Below are 21,252 nucleotides of genomic sequence, written 5' to 3' on the forward strand. Positions count from 1 at the left end.
ATCATCGCAACTACAAGGTAACTAGCGTTAGTCTAGATATTAAGTATGCCTAGGTTTGAGGGGCTTAGGTCGAGTTGCCCTTAGGGGTAACTACGACAGTTTAGTCAGCGCGACCTATTTGACACCTCCTAAATTAGAGAGCTGCACAGGCTTTGAGACAGTTTTTGTAAGTCTAACCCGACTTGCTATTAGTCAGGCGAGGCACACGCTCAGACCCTTCGGACACGAGTCCAACAACCATCCTAGCCTAATCTGGTCCGACCTGTTTGACACCTCTAAATGTTGAACATGGCAAAGAAATGACCTAAAATAGTTGAGAGAAACAGAGAGAGAGAGAGCAGTAAATAATTATTTAGTAGTGAAAAGTGAAGATAGAAACACAGGCCAATGTGTTGGAAGAAGGTACAAAAACGTGGGTTTCTGCAGAACCAGAACCACAAAAACACATGAAATGTTGTTTTTTTTTTTTTTTTGATGAAGGCATGAAATGTTGTTGTTGTTATCCAACATTGATTATCCCCAAACCCTAATTTATTTTATAAAAATACCTCAAAAGTAGTCACACCATTGTTTTCTCCAATATCTGTTGGATTTCAGAATTACCAGAAGACAATTTCTTAACCCTCTCTTCACTCATTTTCATAAGACAGAGATTCCTCTTTCAATACCCACGCCTTTCATTAAACTAACAAAATTAAAACAGCTAGCATTAACTTAATTACTTCCTTAATTCACAATACAACCCTAATTAACTAATAGTTATTTAATTATCTCGAGCCAACCGATAATGGTGATGGCCAAAACTGCGCGTTCTTCACTCTCGACACACTTTCTAACACCTCTACTGGTGTTACGTCTCCGACTACCGTCACCTTCTTCGCTTTAAAATCGATATTAAATGATTTCACCCCTGTTCATAATAACCAACACAAAAACCCATTAACCAAATAATTACTTATACTTAGTTTGTTAATCCCTAACCACTGGTAGTTCAGTCGGTCAGTGCATATACTCTGCAATGCAGAGGTCTCAGGTTCGTTATCATGCTTATCACATCGTCTCGATGTATCAATGCCTTGTAACAACTAACGTATATCGTAGTCGATTTCTCAAAAAAAAAAAAAAAAAAATTAGTTTCTTAATCAAAACTCAATTTACATAATTACCTTTCATTCTTGAGATATGTTTTCTTACTTTTCCTTCACAACCTTTACAATGCAAGGATACCCTCAAAACCACAACCTAACAAAAATGTACAAAAACTCATTAATTCATCAAAATTCAATTCCAACTGCAAATTACTAAAAGTACTAATCAAAATGAATGAAATTAATAGGTGGGGTTCAATTATATACCTGATCAGGTGACCTAGTAATTGTTGAATCAGAAGCTGATTTCTTCAAAACAGGGGTTTCTTCAAGAACTTCTTTCTCTGTTTCAATTTGAGCTAATTGGGGAGGTACCTGATCAACGTCGGAAACAGGCGGGTCGAAATCGGATACTATATCGAAAAAAGTAGTATCACTCAAGAGATATCTAGTAGAGGCAGGTGGACTAAAAAGATCAGAGCTTTTCTGAGTAGTAGTAGTAAAAAGATCAATAATGGGTTTAGCAGAGCTTTTTCTAGTATTAGTGAAAAGATTAGTAATGGGTTTAGTAGAAATGATCTTAGTAGTAGTATTTTTCTTCTTCTTCTTGTTTTGATTGGTGTTGTTGGATTTGGGTTTAATATTTGAGGGTTGGATTTGATGATAAGAAGGAGAAGTTGGGTTTTGAATTAAATTTCTTGTTGATGATGAATATCTTCTTGAATCTCTAAGAAGAGGGTTGTGACGATCAATGGCTCTACTACTACTACCAATACTATGTGATCTAACTATGGATTTTTGATTATGATCCATGCTTGAACATATAGCTGTTGATGCTTGTGATGCACAAAAAATATCCATTTTTTTCATGCTTGTTATTTGATTGCTTGTAGTAATTTTGTATGATTGAGATGTAAAAGTGGAAGATAAGAGAATGGGTGGGTGGGGGTGGTTTTAATCTGTCTGCATTTGATAGATATAGAGTAGAGAGAGAGAGAGAGAGAATTGTAAGTTATCAGCTCAATAGTCTCAATTGGTCTCTTTTTAAGCTTGGTGGGTCTGAGAGAGTAGAGAGAGAGAGAGAGAGAGAGAGAGAGAGAGAGAGAGAGAGAGAGAGAGAGAGAGAGAGAGAGAGAGAGAGAGAGAGAGAGAGAGAGAGAGAGAGAGAGAGAGAGAGAGAGAGAGAAACCACAGTACTAATACAGTGCTATAATTGAATATCAAGATTATTATAAACTATTAGAAATCAATCTTACCTATCATAAAGAAATTTAATCCCTAATTTTAATTTCCACTTTTTAGTGATATAATATATGATTACTCAACAAATTATCAAAATCTTCTTTCCTAATAATGATAAAAATATCATCTTTTTCATCACAACCCATAGAAACAATATCATCATTACCCATAGAAAATGAAATGGTTATATACCTTATTACAACAATTGAAATTTTTATAAATATAGGAATTATATGATATTGTCAAACTCATATAGTCATATGACCTATTAACAAATATAGTCATATGACTATGATCCAATAACAATTTATGGAGGCCAATAACTTGTAGCCGAGTAAGTAGCGTTGTAGGTAGTGCTATTCTGCAATATAGAATCATTTAGTTAGCTTTTAGCTCAGTAATCGTGCTTACCACGTATTGATGCATCAATACTTTTGTAATAACCTTTGTGGTCAATATCCAAAAAGTAATCAACCCATATCAGTATATTACCTAGAACAACAAAATTAAGTCATATTTATGAGATGCACCAAACTCTACATAAGGCTTTAATGTATGAAAATGATATGCAACTTTCCTCCTGCAGAAATAAAATTGCCCTTACCCACTTTAAATTGAGAACTTAATAACCATATTATATCTTTGTTATTATCTCATATACACATATATATGGCCTTCCTATATACAAACAAAAGAGAGATCTATAAATCAACTGCAGAATAAAAGTAAAAAAGATTTGCTTGGGTTTTTGTGTTATAAGTACAAATTCACTGTTTTTAATTTGTGAAAGCCTTGTAATCAGTTTAACCCTAAAACCAAAATCAGTTTATATTCAATACATAAACTCAAATACCCAAACAAACAAAAATACAAAAGTTATATTTTAACACATAGTTGTTGGATAAACCCTAAAATTCAGAGACTGACAAAGTTGTGTATCTGTCCAACAATGTAACGGTCAAATAAATTGTTCAAAACTGGTTTGAAGTCTTAAACTTAGGCTAACTTATAATTTAAGTTCTTAACTACTCCACTTGTTAAACAGAAACAACGGAAACCTAGGGCACATCTGGACTTACCTAGTCAATCTAAAGTTTTCACGAATCCCCACCCTACAATCATAAAACCTTAATTATATATTTAACTATTGGATTTGTGAAAGGCCGCGATTTTGGGGAACAAAGAAAATTCTCTGGAAATAAAGAATTAGTCAATAAAAATTATTTTAGAAAACATATTTTTCTTTTAATTCAAAAATTGACTTGATCAAACATTGCCCCCTAATCTTCATCTTCTCTCTCTCACCCTCTCTCTCTCTCCCACACTCTCTCACCCTCTCTCTCTCTCCCACACTCTCTCACCATCTCTTTCACTCTCATTGACTATCTCTTTGTCGTTCTCCCTCTAGATCTCTCTCTTTCATTGTAGATCACTCTCATCTTTCTCGTTGTAGACGTATCTCTCTGTAGATTAGTTTTTTTTTTTCTCGTAGTTTTTATCTCTCTTCCTTGCAACCTCTATCTCGTCCTCTCTCTCTTGTAGTATGTTTAGATCTTTCTGTGGAGATCACAGAGTTCGTGGCCACGAAACGTTTTGCATCCACGAAACATTTTGCAGCCACGAAACGTTTTGTAGCCACGAAATAGTCAGGGTCACAAAACTTTTTGTGTCCACGAAATGTTTCGTGGCCACAAAATACTCGAAGGGTTTCGCCAAAAATCTTCCTCGAGGTCTGGTTCTGGTGAAGGGAGCATTTCCTTCGTTGGAACAGTGTCTCTGTGTGAGAGAGAGAAAAAACAATGAGAGATCAATCAAGAAACAATGAAAGATTGCCGAGAGAAAAAACTAGAGATTGAGAGACATAAATAGGGAGGTAAACAAAGAGATATAGTGAGAGAGAGAGAGAGAGAGTGTGTGTGTGTGTGTAAGAGTAAGTAAGAAAGGAGAAGAAATGAGGGAGAAGAGGAGGTCAAGGTAGTCAAAATGGTGGTAGTGGAAAGTTGTGGGAGTTATGGTGATAGAGAAGATGAAGATTAAGGGAAAATGTTTGATCAAGTAAACTTTTGGGTTTAAAAATAATATTCCCCCGATAATGTACAGAAAAACATGGATTCCCTAAGAAATTTATTCCCCGGAGATTATTCTTTATGCCCCAAAGTCGCGGCCATTGTAAAACCTGACTTAGACATCTTAATTGACAAACTTTCATCTTCGCTCTTATTTTGAAGTTATCAGATTCAGACAGTTCAGATTCAGACACCAGTGTGTTTGGGTATTAGTACCTATGTATCTTGGTATTAGTTATTATCTCTGCATCGATAAAAATGAGTCTCTCTCAACCCCATTATCAGAATTTCTTCTCCACAACCTTCCATGGAATCCCATTCCTTTTCTTTACATTTTCTTTTCCCTTTTCCCACCTTTTGTTCTTGTTGGTGTCTTTGTTTTATTGGTCTTTCATAGGAAAAAGAAACAAGAATCCTCCTACCCTCATCTCTATAACTAGTTTCTTTTTTGTTCTTATAGACCAAATTTCTAAAGTTACTAGAAGTGTTAACCAGTCTCTCGAGAAAACTGAACGTAAAACTCGATTATTAAACAGAGCCGATAAAGTGCAGCTACGGGTCGAAAAACTCCATTACATCTTGATAAAAAAATAATTCTCCTAAGACAACCAAACAATATAACAAAATCGGTGACGAAAGTGCAACTAGCCTTGCATATAACAAGCTCCCATTAATTATTTTGCTAAAGAACCAAATATTTTCATTTTGGTGATACAAGTCCATCTTAAAATGGTAGGGAGATGTTTACTGACTTCAGTTTTCTTCAGAGAAATTCTTGTGTTTTAAAGGAAGATGTGGTGGGTTTAGCTCTGTTTAAGCTTTGGCAGGACCTCAACTCTGTCATGGTGTCAAAACCTGTTGATATTAAGAGAACTTCAGTACTGAATTAGACGAAGTAAAGTCATTTATAACATACATACATTCACATATATAGTTTTAATTGATCCACAATGAAGCGAAGGTAGATCAGGATGGCGGAACGCAACCATGCCTAAATGGTTCATGGTGCTCTGTGTTGGTCAATGATATTCGAGCAAACCCCGAGTTGAGCTTTTCATGTCGGCCAATAACATTTTAAATTCTTATTAACTTGTACGACTGATCTTTTAAGAGGTTAGCATATATGTCATATTAGCCATAAAAAAGTAGGCTCGTAGGAAGTGGAGTGGCAGTGGACTTGCAGAAACAGACTGAAAAATTAGAGCACATAAAATTCTTTCTCATTACATATTGTGTCTGTCGGTAATTGTAGTGGAACAAAAATCATATAGTAGCACAAATAACCAATAACGCGCTTCAAAAAAGTTCCTACTCAATGAGCGAAGGAGATTACCTCAACTTATGCTGCCTGTGCGATACCTTCAGCTGAACTTGACGTTTCTAACCTGCAGTTAAACTCAATTTTAGTTATGAATATCTTTACAGAACTCAAAGATGAAGTCATGGGTATGGTTGCAATTCTTTTGCTAATGAAAAAATGACGGGTAAAGGGGATTAGGAAGGCATGAGAGAGAGGGAGAGGTTTTACCTCTCAATTCCTTCTCCAACCTCCATTCTGAAAAATTTACCGATCTTCACAGGTGAGCCAACTTCCTTTGATAAATTATCCATCACTGACTGCACCAGTTGCAAGGAAGTAATAATCAATTGCTTTATAAACTATTAAACAGGTAACCGCAACTTGTCAATCATGAAAAAGTAAGTAGCTCATCTCTAGGACATCATAATTCATAGCCTATTAAACAGGTAACCGCAACTTGTCAATCATAGCCTATGAATTTTGATGTTCATCAGTTCATGAATTTCGGCAAAGTATGATGTTATCCAACAAAGGAAGATACAAATAGGCGTTTTGATCTCAGAGGGCGTGGCACTTACCTTGATGTTCATACTGTCGTTAACAACAAACTTCTGCTCCATAAAAACTACTTCTTCCATGTATTTTGTCAAACGACCTTCAACCATCTTTTCTATGGCCACTTGAGGTCTTCCTGAAGTCTCTGCCTGATAGAACATATCAAAAGACAAATTAACAGGGGATTACTGCAAGGTAGATGAATAAGCAATACTGTAGGAAGTGTTCCGGATCTATTCCAAATCTGTTAACATTTGCTTTGCTCGAAGCTTATGCCTCAAAATAAGGAATCTTATCACCTTAAGAAAAAATGATGACATTTCTCTTTGCAGGAGAGATACATAATGAGTACTAATCCAATGATTTTCTCTGCCAAAATTTATAGACATAGTCTGGAGGCAAATAATACATGTGTATTTAGTTATTAACTACATTGCTAAAGATTGAAGAATCGAAAGTAGCTATAGACCAAAAATGTCCTCAGTACAATAGCAAAGATTCCCAACTGAGAATTGGTGTTAATAAACTGAGATTTGGGTTTTGCAAAAAATGCTGTCCTTCGATGATTCAATCATTTATTATTTCATACTCCCAGAAAACAGCCCAAAGTGAGGTCTCACTTTTGCTGGTTTCATACAATCGACCAGGGAGCTGAGGCAGCTCCACCATCTCCCAACTTTAATACAACGCTTATATCCCACCATTTGGGAAACTAATCTTCCAACTTCTTCTCGTGTCATACTGATTTCACTAAAGAAAAAAGTAATCCAATTATATTTGTTTCTATTTCCACTTTCCAGCTATAAATGTTTCTCTACTAAAATTACAGTCCTTTGCACAGGCAAAAAATAGATCATATAAAATCCAGTTACTATGAAATGGAAAGTTTAGGATTCTTATAACTAATGGAAGAAGTAAAATACCTGAGATTTGAGTATTTCACGTTCACTCTGAAGGGCTTCAGAAGACACATCTTCCCTTGATAAGAACAATGGCTTCGAAGCCACGATGTGCATTGCCAACTCTGAACCTACTCGTTTAAGAGCATCCAATGGAACATTATTGTCCTCTGCCTCTAGAGTTAGAATTCCAGTAATACGACCCAGACCTTCAACAAGGTAAGAAAGTAGATTTGTAACAAATTATGAGATATTGCCATCTCATGAAAAAATGTAGAATAATAAGAATATGAAATATTTTCGTCCTCTACACCACTAGTTACTGAAATCACCCCAAATACAAGAAGTACTTCTTAACTGCAATACCTGGTTGAGGACTTGTATGTAGATAGGTAGACACAACACCATGAGAAGATTTAGAGACTGCAAAACCCCTCCTCAGTTTTACATTCTCCCCCATTATTGCAGCAACTTCAGTAATTGCGTTTTTCACTGTTGTTTCCGCACTTAGTTTCGGATGATCTAGAGTTATCATCAAATCCTGCGTGTAGTAAACATCGAAACAGAGTTTATGTACTGAGGGTCTTCATAAGGGATGCTAAGTTGGTTGTTCAAATACAGGGTTAAAAAGTAAGAGCATGTCTAGCTAAGTCACAACAAGGAAAACATTAGTGTAGGGTAGAAGAGTTATCAAGTATAAGTGTATAACAGCTTTGTTCTAATACCATAACATCTACGGAACTTGAAAGAAATAAAAAAGGGCCATATGCTATACGTAAAAAAATACCCCATCTTAACCTCATCCGTAAGTCTTGCACGAGAATAACAAAAAATGCCGGATAGGCGCAAGTTCATTAAGCAGTATTCAGGAAATTGCGAATACTTACAGCCTAGCCGAAGTTGAGATTGAATTTTGTTTTAACTTTTGTATCAGAATATCTTAAAAGCAAAATATTTTTATTCTATAAGATATCTCACCTCCAGACATTCAGGGTTAAAAGAAAAGCCACTAGAAGCTTGTTCAGCATACTTGTCAACTGACAAAGCCATCCTTGCTAAAGACAACGCCTGAAAAATATGGAAAAATCAATTATATATACTCCGTATATATATTTTGCATATATACGGAGGATGCACCCTAGATCTTAGATTACGAAGTATCAATATCAAAGTACAAGAAGTAAATAAACTAGGCATATAAACTTAAGACTGTCATTGTAACCTTTTAGGACCCAAAAGCCAGAATTGTTGTCTTATGACACACTGGCACCGCGCAAAACCAAAATAGGCAAATCCCAAAACCAATAATGGCTTCAAATAAAATCTTAAAGCATACCATTAGCGAGCCATCTCAAAGCCTTACTTTAGTGCTGATTGCACATATGGATGATTGTAATTGCCATTTTGTGTTTCAGTCAGTGACATAAGTTAACCGAAAAGCTTAAACAACATGTTTGGATTAACTGATTCCGTAGAAAAGTCACCAAAAAAATGAAAACTAACCAAGTATTGAAATATCTCATTTCTTGCAACAAAATCTGTCTCACAGTTTAGTTCAATAACAGCAGCTTTGTTCTCATTATGTGCTAGTGCAAGCAAGCCCTCAGACGCAGCTCGGGACGACTTTTTTGATGCTAGGACTATGCCTCGTTTCCTTAGGTCTTTCTGTGCAGCATCTGCACGAGAAGCAGTTTCAGTAAAAAAGAGAGCGTAAACAGCATGAATGTCGACAATGTAACAACCATCAAGTACCAAAGAAAAAGGCCCTTAGCGTTACCAATGTCCCAATCGCATGCAACAAGAGAAGTTTTGACATCTTTGATTGGAGCGCTGGTTCTTTCCCTCAACTGCTTGATAAGATTCATCTGCTCTGACGCTGGGACGTCAACACTAAACATTCTCAAAAATAGTTTCTGTCCGAGAGCACTTTGGTAATGGACATGGTTCGACGTAAACGAGCTTATGGGTTCTCTAACTTCAGAAATTTGATGCCCTCTACATGCCCAAGAAGAATAACTCTGTGTGGACTGTGTAGGGCTACGTAGACGGTTAAAGAGTTGCCCAATAGAGCCCTTTGCACCTCTATAGAAAGCCATCAAATACAAATATTTCACCTGTAAATTATGCAGAAAGCATATGAGACCGTATGAATAGGTGTGTGTGTGTGTGTGTATATATATATATATATATACACAATATACTATAGATATGGGCAAACTGATCCATTGTAAGAACGAGGGACAAAGAGTGTAGAAAAAATATGCTAGGATCAGTTAGGTTGCGTAGAGGCTTTGATCATAATTCACCTTAGAAAGTGTGATAGTTCCACATCGCTCGCGAAAGAGTCCGTAGCATGGGCCATAGGTGTAAGCTCAAGCTTAGTCAATGACGAGACCTTTAGGGTGGGCTCGTAGAGCCTTTGCTAGAAACAAAACGGGGGCAATATCCTTAACTGCTAAGGGTTGGGCGTCACATGTGGTATCAAAGTCGACGACAACTCGTCGTCGAGGGTGGGACATTGTCATACTTCAACATTGCGAGAAAGTCCCGGAGGTTGAGTTATAAGTGTACTTAAGCTTTGCCAAACAAAACCTCGTACCTGTGGTATCAAGGCAAGTTGCTCTTGCAACCTTTGCCAAAGAAAACCCGTACCTGTCTAGGTATCTAAAGCGGGCTGCGGGGACAATATCGTTAGCTGCTAAGGCTTGGGGCTCTTGGAACCTTTGCCAAACAAAACCCGTACCTGTCTAGGTATCAAAAGCGGGCTGCCGGGACAACATCATTTAGCTGCTAAGGCTTGGGGCGTCACGGTAAGGTTGTCCACGTCAAACGTAAGAAACAAAATATGTGTATAGGTATCTTTTCGTTATAGGTTCTCAATAGAACGAAACCTCTTGAACCAGTTTCCGGGCGTCGAAAAGCTGTTCAGAGTCATCTAGTCCTAGAGAAACTCTAAGAGCATCACAAACTACGTAGATAATGAACAAAATGGTAGGAACTAGAAGAGTTTAGTGACCCAAACAAACTCCCTTGATCACCTAAACCTTTTTATGCTAATACCAATATATCATTGCTTGGGTCATAGAAAAATCTTAACATTTCTATTATATGAAATGCAATTTCAGTTGCTACCCATCAAAATGGAATTCTATAATCGTTCTAATAATCGTTCAGAAGTGTTCAAATCAGTACTAGTTAATTCAAAGAGATCAATATGTCGAATTCCAGTAATCAAATACCCGGAATTAAAAAAATCTTGCAGGTGGGGTGATACAAATTCAATAAAGATTGAATCTTTCTTTCAAATCTCATATACATACAAAACTAGAAACCAATGAAATTTTGGAATCAACATGAACTTTAAACCAATAACTTAACGATCATAATCAGCTATTGAAGAAAAATATACCTCAAAAGAGAAAGTAGAGTAAAACCCTAGTCCCTGCGGAAGCAAATGGAAGAAGAAAGAAAGAAAGTAGAGAGAGAAAGTGAGGAGGAAGAAGAAGAAGAAGAACGCTCGGCGGCACTTGGTTCTGGATGGAGAAGAAATGGAGGTTCGAGTCTCAACCAGTTCGGATCCCAAAATATGTGGGCCTGCCCATTCCAAGCCCACTTTCTGAATTGGGCCAATCGATTAACATAGTAGAGAGAGTTTGTGAAGGAGATAAATTTTTGACAATTTTTTTTTCCAAATTAGTTTTGAAAGAGAGTTTAGGCTTACTTTAACCAAGGGGGTAAGGGAGAGTGCACAGTTTGAAGTCACCTAATTGGTTTTGAGTATATGAACACAAACTTAATATGGTATCAGAAATAGGTCCACACGTGATAGGTTTAAAGGCACACGTGATCCACATCATCTGAACCAAAAAAAAAGACACGTGCTAGATTAACCGTGTCACACGTGAGAGGACTCGTGAGAATATTCCTACATGGGAGAATAAGTAACTAGCAACCAATAATATAATGTATAGGCCCTCTCCACTCATTACTAATTGGTTTTGAGTTGGATGCCCACAAACTTAACAAAGCGAAATTGAAAAATTACTGAATTAGTATCATCCTCTCTATCTTTTAGAGAGAAAGAAAAAGCGATGACGATAGTGGTAGTGAGAGGAAAACTAATAAAGAGATTGAAAAAAAATGTTACTCCTATATCAAAATTCACAGTTTGAAGTCACCTAATTGGTTTTGAGTTATATGTCAAAATTCACAATGTCGGGAAATGAGGAACGAGGCGCCTATAAAACTGCACGCTTACGAATGAATATGTATAGTTTCAGTGACCTAGGGTTTATGTTCTTTTTTTGATTTTCTTTACTCGTCGAATTCTACTCCGATACTTCTCTCTCTACTCTCTGAATAACAAAATTGAATCTGAACCCTATAAACCCTAGACTAGTTCCTTTTTTTTCCGAGCTGAGGTTTATATTTCCTTCCATGGTTTAAGTTTCTAGGGTTTTTATTCATCTGAAGTTATAGATTTCTAAGGTTTCTCTTAGAATTTTGACATGTATCTTTATAGTTTAACACTCCAACAAGCTACTGGGATTGTTTGTGCTACTAATGGGAACTTCGTCGGTGGGAAATCACAAGAGATTGTTGTAGCTAGAGGTAAAGTTCTCGATCTACTTCGTCCTGATGAAAACGGTAAGATCCAAACTATTCTTTCAGTTGAAGTATTTGGAGCAATTAGGTCATTAGCTCAGTTTAGGTTAACTGGTTCACAGAAAGATTATATTGTTGTGGGTTCTGATTCTGGTAGGATTGTTATTCTTGAATATAATAAAGAGAAAAATGTATTTGATAAAGTTCATCAAGAAACTTTTGGAAAATCGGGTTCTCGTCGAATTGTTCCTGGGCAATACTTAGCTGTTGATCCAAAGGGTCGTGCTGTTATGGTTGGTGCTTGTGAAAAACAAAAACTTGTTTATGTTTTGAATAGAGATACTGCTGCTAGACTTACAATTTCTTCACCATTAGAAGCTCACAAGTCTCACACAATTGTTTATTCGATAACGGGTGTTGATTGTGGTTTTGATAACCCGATTTTCGCTGCAATTGAACTTGATTACTCTGAAGCTGATCAAGATTCGACTGGGCAGGCAGCTAATGAAGCTCAAAAACATCTTACCTTTTACGAGCTCGATCTAGGACTGAATCACGTCTCTAGGAAATGGTCGGAGCCGATCGATAATGGAGCCAATATGCTGGTTACTGTTCCGGGTGGTGGCGATGGTCCTAGTGGTGTTCTTGTCTGTGCCGAGAATTTCGTTATTTATAAAAACCAAGGACACCCGGATGTGCGGGCTGTCATTCCTCGAAGAGCTGACTTGCCTGCTGAGCGCGGAGTCCTCATCGTTTCTGCTGCTACCCATAGGCAGAAGGCCATGTTCTTCTTTCTGTTACAGACAGAGTATGGGGATGTTTTTAAAGTTACACTTGAGCACGATAATGATCGAGTTACTGAGCTAAAGATCAAGTATTTTGATACAATGCCTGTTACTTCAGCAATGTGCGTTCTTAAAACAGGGTTTTTGTTTGCTGCCTCTGAGTTTGGAAACCATGGTTTGTATCAGTTTAAAGCTATTGGAGAAGATGCTGATGTTGAAGCTTCGTCTGCTACACTAATGGAAACCGAAGAAGGTTTTCAGCCAGTCTTTTTCCAACCTAGAGGTCTTAAGAACCTTGTTAGAATTGACCAGGTAGAGAGCTTGATGTCTATTATGGATATGAAAGTTACTAACCTGTTTGAGGAGGAAACACCTCAGATTTTCACTCTTTGTGGTCGGGGACCACGTTCATCCCTACGGATATTAAGACCTGGTTTGGCTGTCAGCGAGATGGCCGTGTCTCAACTTCCTGGCATTCCAAATGCTGTTTGGACAGTGAAGAAAAACATAAATGACGAGTTTGATGCATATATTGTTGTGTCTTTTGCTAATGCAACACTAGTGCTCTCTATTGGTGAGACGGTTGAGGAAGTTAGTGAAAGTGGATTTCTGGATACCACTCCTTCACTTGCCGTATCCCTTTTGGGAGATGATTCTCTAATGCAAGTCCATCCAAATGGTATTAGGCATATAAGGGAAGATGGGCGTATTAATGAGTGGAAAACTCCTGGGAAGAGAACAATTGTGAAGGTCGCCTCAAACAGGCTGCAAGTGGTTATTGCTCTAAATGGAGGGGAGCTTATCTATTTTGAGATGGACATGACTGGTCAATTGATGGAGGTGGAGAAGTATGACACATCAGGAGATGTGGCATGCTTGGACATTGCCCCAGTTCCTGAAGGAAGACAGAGGTCCCGTTTCCTTGCAGTTGGTTCCTATGACCCCGCAATCCGTATCTTATCTTTAGACCCTGACGATTGCATGCAAGTTTTGAGTGTACAAAGTGTTTCTTCAGCACCAGAATCTCTCCTTTTACTTGAAGTTCAGGCATCAATTGGCGGTGAAGATGGAGCTGATCACCCTGCCAGTGTTTTCCTTAATGCTGGTTTACAAAATGGAGTTCTTTTCAGAACTGTGGTTGATATGGTGACAGGTCAGCTTTCCGACACTCGCTCACGGTTCTTAGGACTCAGAGCACCCAAGCTCTTCTCTGCCGTTGTCAGAGGTCGGCAGGCAATGCTTTGCTTGTCAAGCAGGCCTTGGCTTGGGTATATTCACCAAGGTCATTTCTTGTTGACTCCTCTTTCATATGAAACGCTCGAGTATGCAGCGTCGTTTTCATCTGATCAGTGTGCTGAAGGTGTGGTTGCTGTTGCTGGGGATGCTCTTAGGGTCTTCACTATTGAGCGATTGGGAGAGACATTCAATGAGACAGTTATTCCTTTGAGGTATACCCCACGAAAATTTGTTCTACACCCGAAGAAGAAGTTATTGGTAGTAATTGAAAGTGATCAAGGGGCGTTCACCGCAGAGGAGCGAGAAGCTGCAAGGAAGGAGTGTTTTGAAGCTGCTGGCATGGGGGAGAATGGAAATGGTAATGTGGAACAGATGGAGAACGGGGCCGATGACGAGGAGAAGGATGATCCTCTTTCTGACGAGCAGTACGGTTATCCGAAGGCTGAGTCAGAGAAGTGGGTTTCTTGCATAAGAGTTCTTGAACCAAAAAGCGCAACCACAACGTGTCTGCTTGAGCTTCAAGATAATGAAGCTGCATTTAGTGTATGCACTGTGAATTTCCATGATAAGGAATATGGAACTCTTTTAGCTGTTGGTACAGCTAAGGGGTTGCAATTTTGGCCCAAGAGAAGCTTTTCAGCTGGATTTATTCACATCTATCGGTTTATGGACGATGGGAAACGCCTTGAACTCTTGCACAAGACACAAGTGGAAGGTGTTCCTCTTGCTTTGTGCCAGTTCCAAGGAAGATTACTTGCAGGAATTGGACCAGTGCTCAGATTGTATGACCTGGGGAAGAGGAGATTGCTCAGGAAATGTGAGAATAAGCTTTTCCCCAACTCTATCATCTCTATTCAGACGTACCGCGACCGGATTTATGTGGGTGACATCCAAGAGGTATGTTAATTAAGAAAGTTATTTACGATTCTAGACTTTCTCTTGCTGTGTTAAATTTACTGGTAGTGTTTAATTTGCATGTCTCGTTATCGTAATATCATGTTTCCGTAAGTTGTATTTTGTTTTTCCAGAGATTTCTCTCTAGTCCATAACGGGGTCATATTCGCTCTGGTTAGTACTAACTAGCAATAAATTCAACAGTTTTATTGTAGAAATCTATCTTTTTTTAGAAGGAAAAAACTGAATTTTTTTGTCTTTATCTAGGGTAAAGGAATGTGTTAGATAGGGGGTGGCTGAGAGCTGGCTTATCATCTTCTTTCAACCCAAGGGTACTTCGGTTTTGCCGGAGTATAATATTTGGAATAAACTTGGCAGGGGAAATAAATATTGTCTAGTGTCGTGTTTTCTTTCCGACATGTTGTCCATTAGGATATGTTGTCATTTAGGAAAATGTGTGGCTATAGTTAGCTTAGCTATCATTGTAGGGGTGACATAGAGTATTTCCCTTCGTGTGGTGAGGAGCTGTTTAATTACAATGTAAAGTTGTGATATGATCTTAGTCCTAATTTTGTTTCAAACTTGAAGTGTGAGTTTTGTTTGCTTTAGTTAAAAGGTTAGAAGCTTATCGGCTATCGCTAATTGACGTGATATATAGTACTTAATTATTTCGTCATTGACAGTTCTTAGCTGAAGCTTTTCCATGCAAATTAGGTACTCATATACTCACTTTTGTAGGCACGATCAAGTGCCTTAGCTTGTCTGTATTATTATCATTTATTTTTGAATAATATGTTATATTTATGTTGTATGAATCAGTATTGGTATGGAATTTCATTTGTTGTCTTAATCACTTAATAAGTCTGTGCTTCTTTACATCCTTCAATATCATTTGGGAGACACTAACCATGATGTGATGCCTTTTCCCCATACAGTCATTTCATTACTGCAAATATAGACGGGATGAAAACCAGCTATACATATTTGCAGATGATAGCGTCCCTCGATGGCTTACAGCATCATACCATATAGATTTTGACACCATGGCTGGAGCAGACAAGTTTGGAAACGTCTACTTTGTACGTCTACCACAGGATTTATCCGACGAGATCGAAGAAGATCCAACTGGTGGGAAGATCAAGTGGGAACAAGGAAAGCTAAATGGTGCACCCAACAAGGTAGATGAGATTGTCCAGTTCCATATAGGCGACAACGTCACGTGCATGCAAAAAGCATCTCTTATACCAGGAGGTGGTGAGTGTCTCATCTATGGGACTGTAATGGGAAGCTTGGGAGCTCTGCTTGCATTTACTTCAAGGGAGGATGTCGATTTCTTCTCTCACTTAGAGATGCATATGAGGCAAGAACACCCTCCTTTGTGTGGACGAGATCACATGGCATACAGATCTGCTTATTTCCCTGTCAAGGTACTAATAATAATATTGAGAACGAATACCTTCCTCTTTTTAATACATATAACAGTTTTATCATTAGAAACTTCACTCTTTTAACTTATAATTGTGTTATGATATTGCAGGATGTGATCGATGGAGATCTCTGTGAGCAGTATCCGACTCTGCCTTCAGATTTGCAAAGGAAGATTGCAGATGAACTTGACAGGACACCAGGTGAAATACTGAAGAAACTTGAAGATATCAGAAACAAGATAATATGAGAAAGAATCGTTGCTGGTCTTAAGATCCTGCTTATCGAAATGTTGTAGTTCGGCTGGTTTTAAATAGTTGCTGTATAATAATTTGTACTGAGCTTAAGTTCTTTATGCAGCAAATACCTAGTATTAACTTCTGTTCACAGAAGAGGTTCTGTTTTGGCTTCACTATGTAATGCTTTCTGGTAGAAAATCCAAAACAATACTTTGTTAGTATCTTCTTTCAGAATTGCTATTTCACTAGCCTCTTTTTTCTTTCCTGTGTTTGTTTCAGGATAACTCGCATCTTATATCTGACTTAAGGTCTAAATTGACTCAAGTGAACTTCCATGTGTTTGTTTTTATGACTCATGACGCCTGACTCACTGAGCAAAATCTTCTTCATGTAAAACCTGCTCGATTTAGTTCCGCATTCAGTTCTAGCTATTTCTGCACCTTCTGATCGACCTGAACAACAAATACGTATCCCCTCCACCCCCTTTTGGCATTACTAATGGAACATCCTTCACTATTTTACTAAAAATGGAACAAAATGATCTTGTTTTGTTCCTCAGTCCCATCGACACTAGAACCTACGGGCGGGGCATTTTCGGGGAGTAGCTCGCTTCTTCAGACACTTCCTGGCACATACATTAAGGGAGCTTCAGACACTTCCTGGCACATACATTAAGGGAGCCATTGAAAGGTGACTGAAACACCGGAAACGGGGACTACCCGAGCTAATGATAGAGGCAAGAACACTTTCCGGCCAGAATTCTCATATGAATGGTTGATTTGGCTTGATTAATACAATGAGATAAAAACAAACTCCAACTTTTCCATTGCTAGTTGGCCTTGATGATAATACTCTCTTGAATGTAAATCTTTAGAGCACAAGTGGCTGATCTCAGTTACATATTGAATGTCTAATCTCTTGTTATTACTGACAAAATTTCCCAAGAAAAAGGAGAAAAACCATTGCCCTGTGAAATGCATACAACTTTCAAAACAACAAACTCTCGCCCTTTACGTATATCTCTGAATAAAACAGGCACCTATGAGACTGATTTCTTGAATGAAACCAAGGTAATAAACAAAACTAATTGGTGAATTCTCTCATACTGTACACCCAAGGCTGCTTCGTAATTAAAGTCTTCTTGTACCATCGTTGTCTAAGCGCTTCTGGAAGTCTGTCACCATAAGCGGTAGCCCTTCCCTCAGTGAGATCTTAGGTTCCCAGTTTAAGAGCTCTCTAGCTTTAGTAATATCAGGTTTTCTCATGTGTGGATCATCTGCTGTGTTTGGCTTGAATTCGACCGTTGCGCTCGAGTCTATTGTTTCTTTCACAACCTGATACAGAAGTTGCAAAAATGAATTTATTTATTCCGAGCCATGAACAGAAAATCAAACTGTGTAAATCAAGTTATTGTAAGATGGAATTCAGTATAAAACAGACCTGAGCAAGCTCTAACATTGTGAACTCTCCTGGGTTGCCTAAGTTGAAGGGTCCAACATGTTCACCTTCCATTAAAGCTACAAGTCCAGCTACCTGATATGTTCACATTTCGCAATCAGTAATAACTAATATCCGATTCATTTGTTTTAATAGGTAATCATATTTTATCAAAAGAATCTGTCAAATTTGCAGTTTACCCTAAAATGCTAGATAACTACTCAAAAATCATTGTGTAAAGGAAAGCATCATATTCTTTTCAGGTTTACCATATCCATTAAATCTGTAACAAATTGGGTTTTTCCATTATGGCACCCTAACTTTATACAGCCAACCTAACTTACAATAATTACTCTACAGGCCAATACCATGCTACTTCTAGAAACTAATACCTGGACTTGGAAATACAAAAAAAAACGTGAACGGTTAAAATGCAGTTAAAGAGGATCAATCTATGAAATACCAAGTCAGACACGTATTGGAAGCTTCGTGTTTGTTTCCCATCACCATAAACAGTCATCGGTTGCTTACGGAGCGCCTGCAAGAGATTCATAATTCATAAGTGAGATAATGCTGTAAATTACTTGTGTTATTTTTCCTTGAACTCTGATTTTTACATTAGTGTTCGAGAGAATGGAGAGAGAAAAACCTGTGCAACGAAATTGCTAACAACACGCCCATCATCTAAGCACATCCGAGGTCCATACGTATTGAAAATACGCGCTATACGAACCTGAAAGAGAACTTGCTCGTTAGTTATGTTAGTTACGTATTACGAAGTATGCTCATATTATGAGATAGACATTGTAAATTCAGGTGAGATATAATTGATTTAGAATTACAGAATACAGATAACAAACTAGAAAACTCGAGCATCATCAGACAAAGAAGATTTTCTCTTAGATAAAGCAATCTAAATTTGACTCATGTATTTGTGTATATCCATACATTCTTCCCCGCATATCACCAAACAAGTAAAAGAATTACCCTAAGATTCACTCATGTATTATTTAGTAAGTTATATGCTTAGGTGGGCATATTGAAGACTTAATCCCCATTAAGTATGGTAGAGCTCCAAATTAAGCAAAGGTTGGACTAGTAGTAAAAGGGTCTTTCAGAATTGACGTGATAGGGAAAACCAAAAAAAGAATGTGTATGTTGAATGAGTATACATAGTTAGTAAGAGACTTTATCCCATTAAGTATGGTAAAGCTCCAAATTAAGCAAAGGTTGGACTAGTAGTAAAAGGGTCTTTTAGAATTGATGTGATAGGGAAAACCAAAAAAAGAATGCGTATGTTCAATGAGTATACATAGCTAGTAAGAGACTGTAACAAGATTACATTCAAGTTTAACCTACAAAATTTGATTGATGGAAATAAATAAACAAGTTACAACCAAAGAAATTATCTTCTGTCTAGAAACTTTAATGTATAGTAAGGTCACAAAAGTTGAAGTGGTATAATTCATTTACATGCTTGACATAACTCATAAGATATATTGAATTGCGTTTTCGATACAAAATGTGAAACCAACACCAGTTTACCTGAACACCTGCTCCTCGATGATAATCCATGGCCAAAGTTTCGGCAGTCCGTTTTCCTTCATCATAACAACTTCTCTCACCTAATATAATAAGACACAAAATGAGTGAATGACATTAACAAGAAGATACATACACAAAATTACTGTTTCATTGGATCTCAATCAAGATAGAAAAACTACTAATCAAAATGGGTATCTCACCAATTGGATTCACATTTCCCCAATAAGTCTCTTTTTGAGGGTGTTCGAGTGGATCTCCATAAACTTCACTAGTACTTGTTAACAAAAACCTAGCACCAATTCTCTTAGCCAGACCCAACATGTTCAAAGTTCCCATCACATTTGTCTTGTAAGAGCAGTTAAGATTAACAAATTTAAAAACCTAATTTTCTTTCTTAATCAAAATTAGGAAAACCATAACACAAAAATTAACACAAGAATTACAATAGTAATAAGAGTAAAGGATATGATAGTTTTGATTGGATTATACTTGTAATGAACAGGAGAAGCAGGACAAGCCAAATGATAAATCTGATCCACCTCTAATAAAATAGGTTCAACCACATCATGTCTAATCAATTCAAATCTAGGGTTTCCAAAATGATGAACAACATTTTCTTTCCTTCCAGTAAAGAAATTATCAATAACAATCACACTATCTCCTCTAGCTAAAAGTTTATCAACAAGATGACTACCAACAAATCCAGCTCCACCAGTAACAACAATTCTCAATCTCTTCACAGGAATCCCTAAAGGAACTTTACTATCAACCTTAACCGGTCTAAAGTTTTCAAAATCACCGCCACGATTATTATTAGGGTTTGAAAACTGTTCGTGATTTGAAAGAAATGTTCTTGTTGGATAGGTTTCATTAGGTGAAAGTTTTGATAAGGTAGGTTGAAGAATGAAGAAAGAAGAAGCGATCAAGATCCCGACGAGAACGAAGAGAAGTCTTTGTTCTTTAAGAAGGTAAGAAAGAGATCTAGGTAGAGTTCTTGAATTTCTTAGGTTTTTGTTTGAGTATGGAGATGTAACATGAGATTGATTTTCTTCATCTCTTCTGTGATTCAAACTTGATTGTTTATGAAGTTGCTTCATTATTTCAATTCTAAATGTTCAGGTTTTATATATATATATATATATATATAGAGAGAAAGAGTTGAGTTCTTGAATTTCTAGGGTTTGATGTCTTTCAAGAATTCATGAAGGAGAAAGCGGATCAAGAAAGGGTTAACAAAAAAGATGAAAGATCGAAATCGGGGTAGAGAGAGAAAGTTTTTGGGGAGAGAAAGAGAAAAATAATCATTTTTGTAAATTTTGAAAAGTAAAAGAAAATGAAGATTTTATTTGACAAGTGGAAATTCACCCGCTAAAAATGGACTTTCTCAGACATGCGACCAAATTAAAAGTTGGAACCGTGGCAAAAAGTTAAAGGAGAGACACACGTGGACAAATGAGTTTCCATCCCGTCAACATTGCACGATCAACATTTAACAGTCCCCGACTCCCAGTCAAAATTTTGTTTTCCAAATAGTTTTTTTTTTCTTTTGAAGCGAGAATGATCATATATCAAACAAACGTTACAAAGAGGACCAAAAAACATAAAAGTACAAGAAAGACAGGGACCAATCCGTAACAATTTTAACAGCTGAAGGGCAAAATTAATAACATTAGTTGTTGAAGGGTATAATCGAAGCCGCGAGATTATGAGCGTCCTGATTATGACTCCGATGGCAGAATTGGATGGTTAGATTTCGTCTAATCACCCTTGATCTTATGCCGTTGATTTGGTTTGATAATCTCCAAGGTATTTCAGGATCCACGGCTACAACAAATTCAATCAAAACCCTAGCACCCCCCTCTATTATAAAAGAGGATAAGTTCATTTCGTTTGCTAGGGTTATCCCAAATCGAATCCAGAAATTTCACTGTGCATG

General features: G+C 37.4%; 4 protein-coding genes across 5 annotated transcripts; 1 reads left to right on the top strand and 3 right to left on the bottom strand.

The window, feature by feature from the left end:
• Nucleotides 1-513: 513 nt before the first annotated feature.
• On the bottom strand, nucleotides 514-2,291 carry LOC147546253 (protein SODIUM POTASSIUM ROOT DEFECTIVE 2-like). The gene is made up of 3 exons (XM_086637479.1): nucleotides 1,356-2,291; nucleotides 1,167-1,242; nucleotides 514-910 (listed from the first exon to the last, which is right to left on the bottom strand). Exons 1-3 carry the CDS (start codon nucleotides 1,956-1,958, stop codon nucleotides 768-770), a joined length of 822 nt encoding a protein of 273 aa, XP_086493605.1. The 5' UTR covers nucleotides 1,959-2,291; the 3' UTR covers nucleotides 514-767.
• A 2,662-nt stretch (nucleotides 2,292-4,953) lies between these two features.
• On the bottom strand, nucleotides 4,954-10,872 carry LOC147546254 (elongation factor Ts, mitochondrial-like). Of its 2 annotated transcripts, XM_086634763.1 has the most exons (11): nucleotides 10,560-10,655; nucleotides 9,803-9,893; nucleotides 8,928-9,264; nucleotides 8,654-8,826; nucleotides 8,129-8,218; nucleotides 7,517-7,691; nucleotides 7,175-7,359; nucleotides 6,275-6,400; nucleotides 5,925-6,013; nucleotides 5,730-5,781; nucleotides 4,954-5,251 (listed from the first exon to the last, which is right to left on the bottom strand). In XM_086634763.1, the coding sequence occupies exons 3-10, from the start codon at nucleotides 9,244-9,246 to the stop codon at nucleotides 5,736-5,738; spliced, it is 1,203 nt and encodes a 400-aa protein (XP_086490889.1). In that variant the 5' UTR covers nucleotides 9,247-9,264; nucleotides 9,803-9,893; nucleotides 10,560-10,655; the 3' UTR covers nucleotides 4,954-5,251; nucleotides 5,730-5,735. The 2 variants fall into 2 exon arrangements, with proteins under 2 accessions (XP_086490889.1, XP_086490888.1); XM_086634762.1 differs by lacking the exon at nucleotides 9,803-9,893 and having other exon boundaries at nucleotides 10,560-10,872.
• Nucleotides 10,873-11,228: 356 nt separating this feature from the next.
• On the top strand, nucleotides 11,229-16,594 carry LOC147546255 (spliceosome-associated protein 130 A). Its single transcript, XM_086636666.1, has 3 exons — nucleotides 11,229-14,673; nucleotides 15,606-16,097; nucleotides 16,208-16,594. Exons 1-3 carry the CDS (start codon nucleotides 11,659-11,661, stop codon nucleotides 16,343-16,345), a joined length of 3,645 nt encoding a protein of 1,214 aa, XP_086492792.1. The 5' UTR covers nucleotides 11,229-11,658; the 3' UTR covers nucleotides 16,346-16,594.
• A 542-nt stretch (nucleotides 16,595-17,136) lies between these two features.
• On the bottom strand, nucleotides 17,137-20,737 carry LOC147546256 (UDP-glucuronic acid decarboxylase 1-like). The gene is made up of 7 exons (XM_086636667.1): nucleotides 19,784-20,737; nucleotides 19,517-19,664; nucleotides 19,317-19,396; nucleotides 18,421-18,504; nucleotides 18,235-18,309; nucleotides 17,775-17,867; nucleotides 17,137-17,668 (listed from the first exon to the last, which is right to left on the bottom strand). Exons 1-7 carry the CDS (start codon nucleotides 20,411-20,413, stop codon nucleotides 17,465-17,467), a joined length of 1,314 nt encoding a protein of 437 aa, XP_086492793.1. The 5' UTR covers nucleotides 20,414-20,737; the 3' UTR covers nucleotides 17,137-17,464.
• Nucleotides 20,738-21,252: the final 515 nt, after the last annotated feature.

Source organism: Eschscholzia californica, unplaced genomic scaffold (genome assembly GCF_041429995.1).
Source record: "Eschscholzia californica isolate CP2 unplaced genomic scaffold, dmEscCali1.0.p SCAF_4, whole genome shotgun sequence".
Taxonomy (NCBI): domain Eukaryota; kingdom Viridiplantae; phylum Streptophyta; class Magnoliopsida; order Ranunculales; family Papaveraceae; genus Eschscholzia; species Eschscholzia californica.

What these genes read in the sequence shown, in the direction of transcription:
- LOC147546255 (XM_086636666.1), top strand. Translation starts at nt 11,659, where the DNA reads ATGTATCTTTATAGTTTAACACTCCAACAAGCTACTGGGATTGTTTGT. An exon ending in ATGTGGGTGACATCCAAGAG is followed by an intron (nt 14,674 to 15,605) that starts GTATGTTAATTA and finishes TTCCCCATACAG; the next exon opens with TCATTTCATTACTGCAAATA. An exon ending in CTGCTTATTTCCCTGTCAAG is followed by an intron (nt 16,098 to 16,207) that starts GTACTAATAATA and finishes ATGATATTGCAG; the next exon opens with GATGTGATCGATGGAGATCT.
- LOC147546256 (XM_086636667.1), bottom strand. Translation starts at nt 20,413, where the DNA reads ATGAAGCAACTTCATAAACAATCAAGTTTGAATCACAGAAGAGATGAA. An exon ending in GGGAAATGTGAATCCAATTG is followed by an intron (nt 19,397 to 19,516) that starts GTGAGATACCCA and finishes TTATTATATTAG; the next exon opens with GTGAGAGAAGTTGTTATGAT. An exon ending in TCCAATACGTGTCTGACTTG is followed by an intron (nt 17,868 to 18,234) that starts GTATTTCATAGA and finishes TGAACATATCAG; the next exon opens with GTAGCTGGACTTGTAGCTTT.
- LOC147546254 (XM_086634762.1), bottom strand. Translation starts at nt 9,246, where the DNA reads ATGGCTTTCTATAGAGGTGCAAAGGGCTCTATTGGGCAACTCTTTAAC. An exon ending in TGCATGCGATTGGGACATTG is followed by an intron (nt 8,827 to 8,927) that starts GTAACGCTAAGG and finishes CTTCTCGTGCAG; the next exon opens with ATGCTGCACAGAAAGACCTA. An exon ending in ACGACAGTATGAACATCAAG is followed by an intron (nt 6,014 to 6,274) that starts GTAAGTGCCACG and finishes CAACTGGTGCAG; the next exon opens with TCAGTGATGGATAATTTATC.
- LOC147546253 (XM_086637479.1), bottom strand. Translation starts at nt 1,958, where the DNA reads ATGAAAAAAATGGATATTTTTTGTGCATCACAAGCATCAACAGCTATA. An exon ending in TTACTAGGTCACCTGATCAG is followed by an intron (nt 1,243 to 1,355) that starts GTATATAATTGA and finishes CATTTTTGTTAG; the next exon opens with GTTGTGGTTTTGAGGGTATC. An exon ending in ACATATCTCAAGAATGAAAG is followed by an intron (nt 911 to 1,166) that starts GTAATTATGTAA and finishes TATTATGAACAG; the next exon opens with GGGTGAAATCATTTAATATC.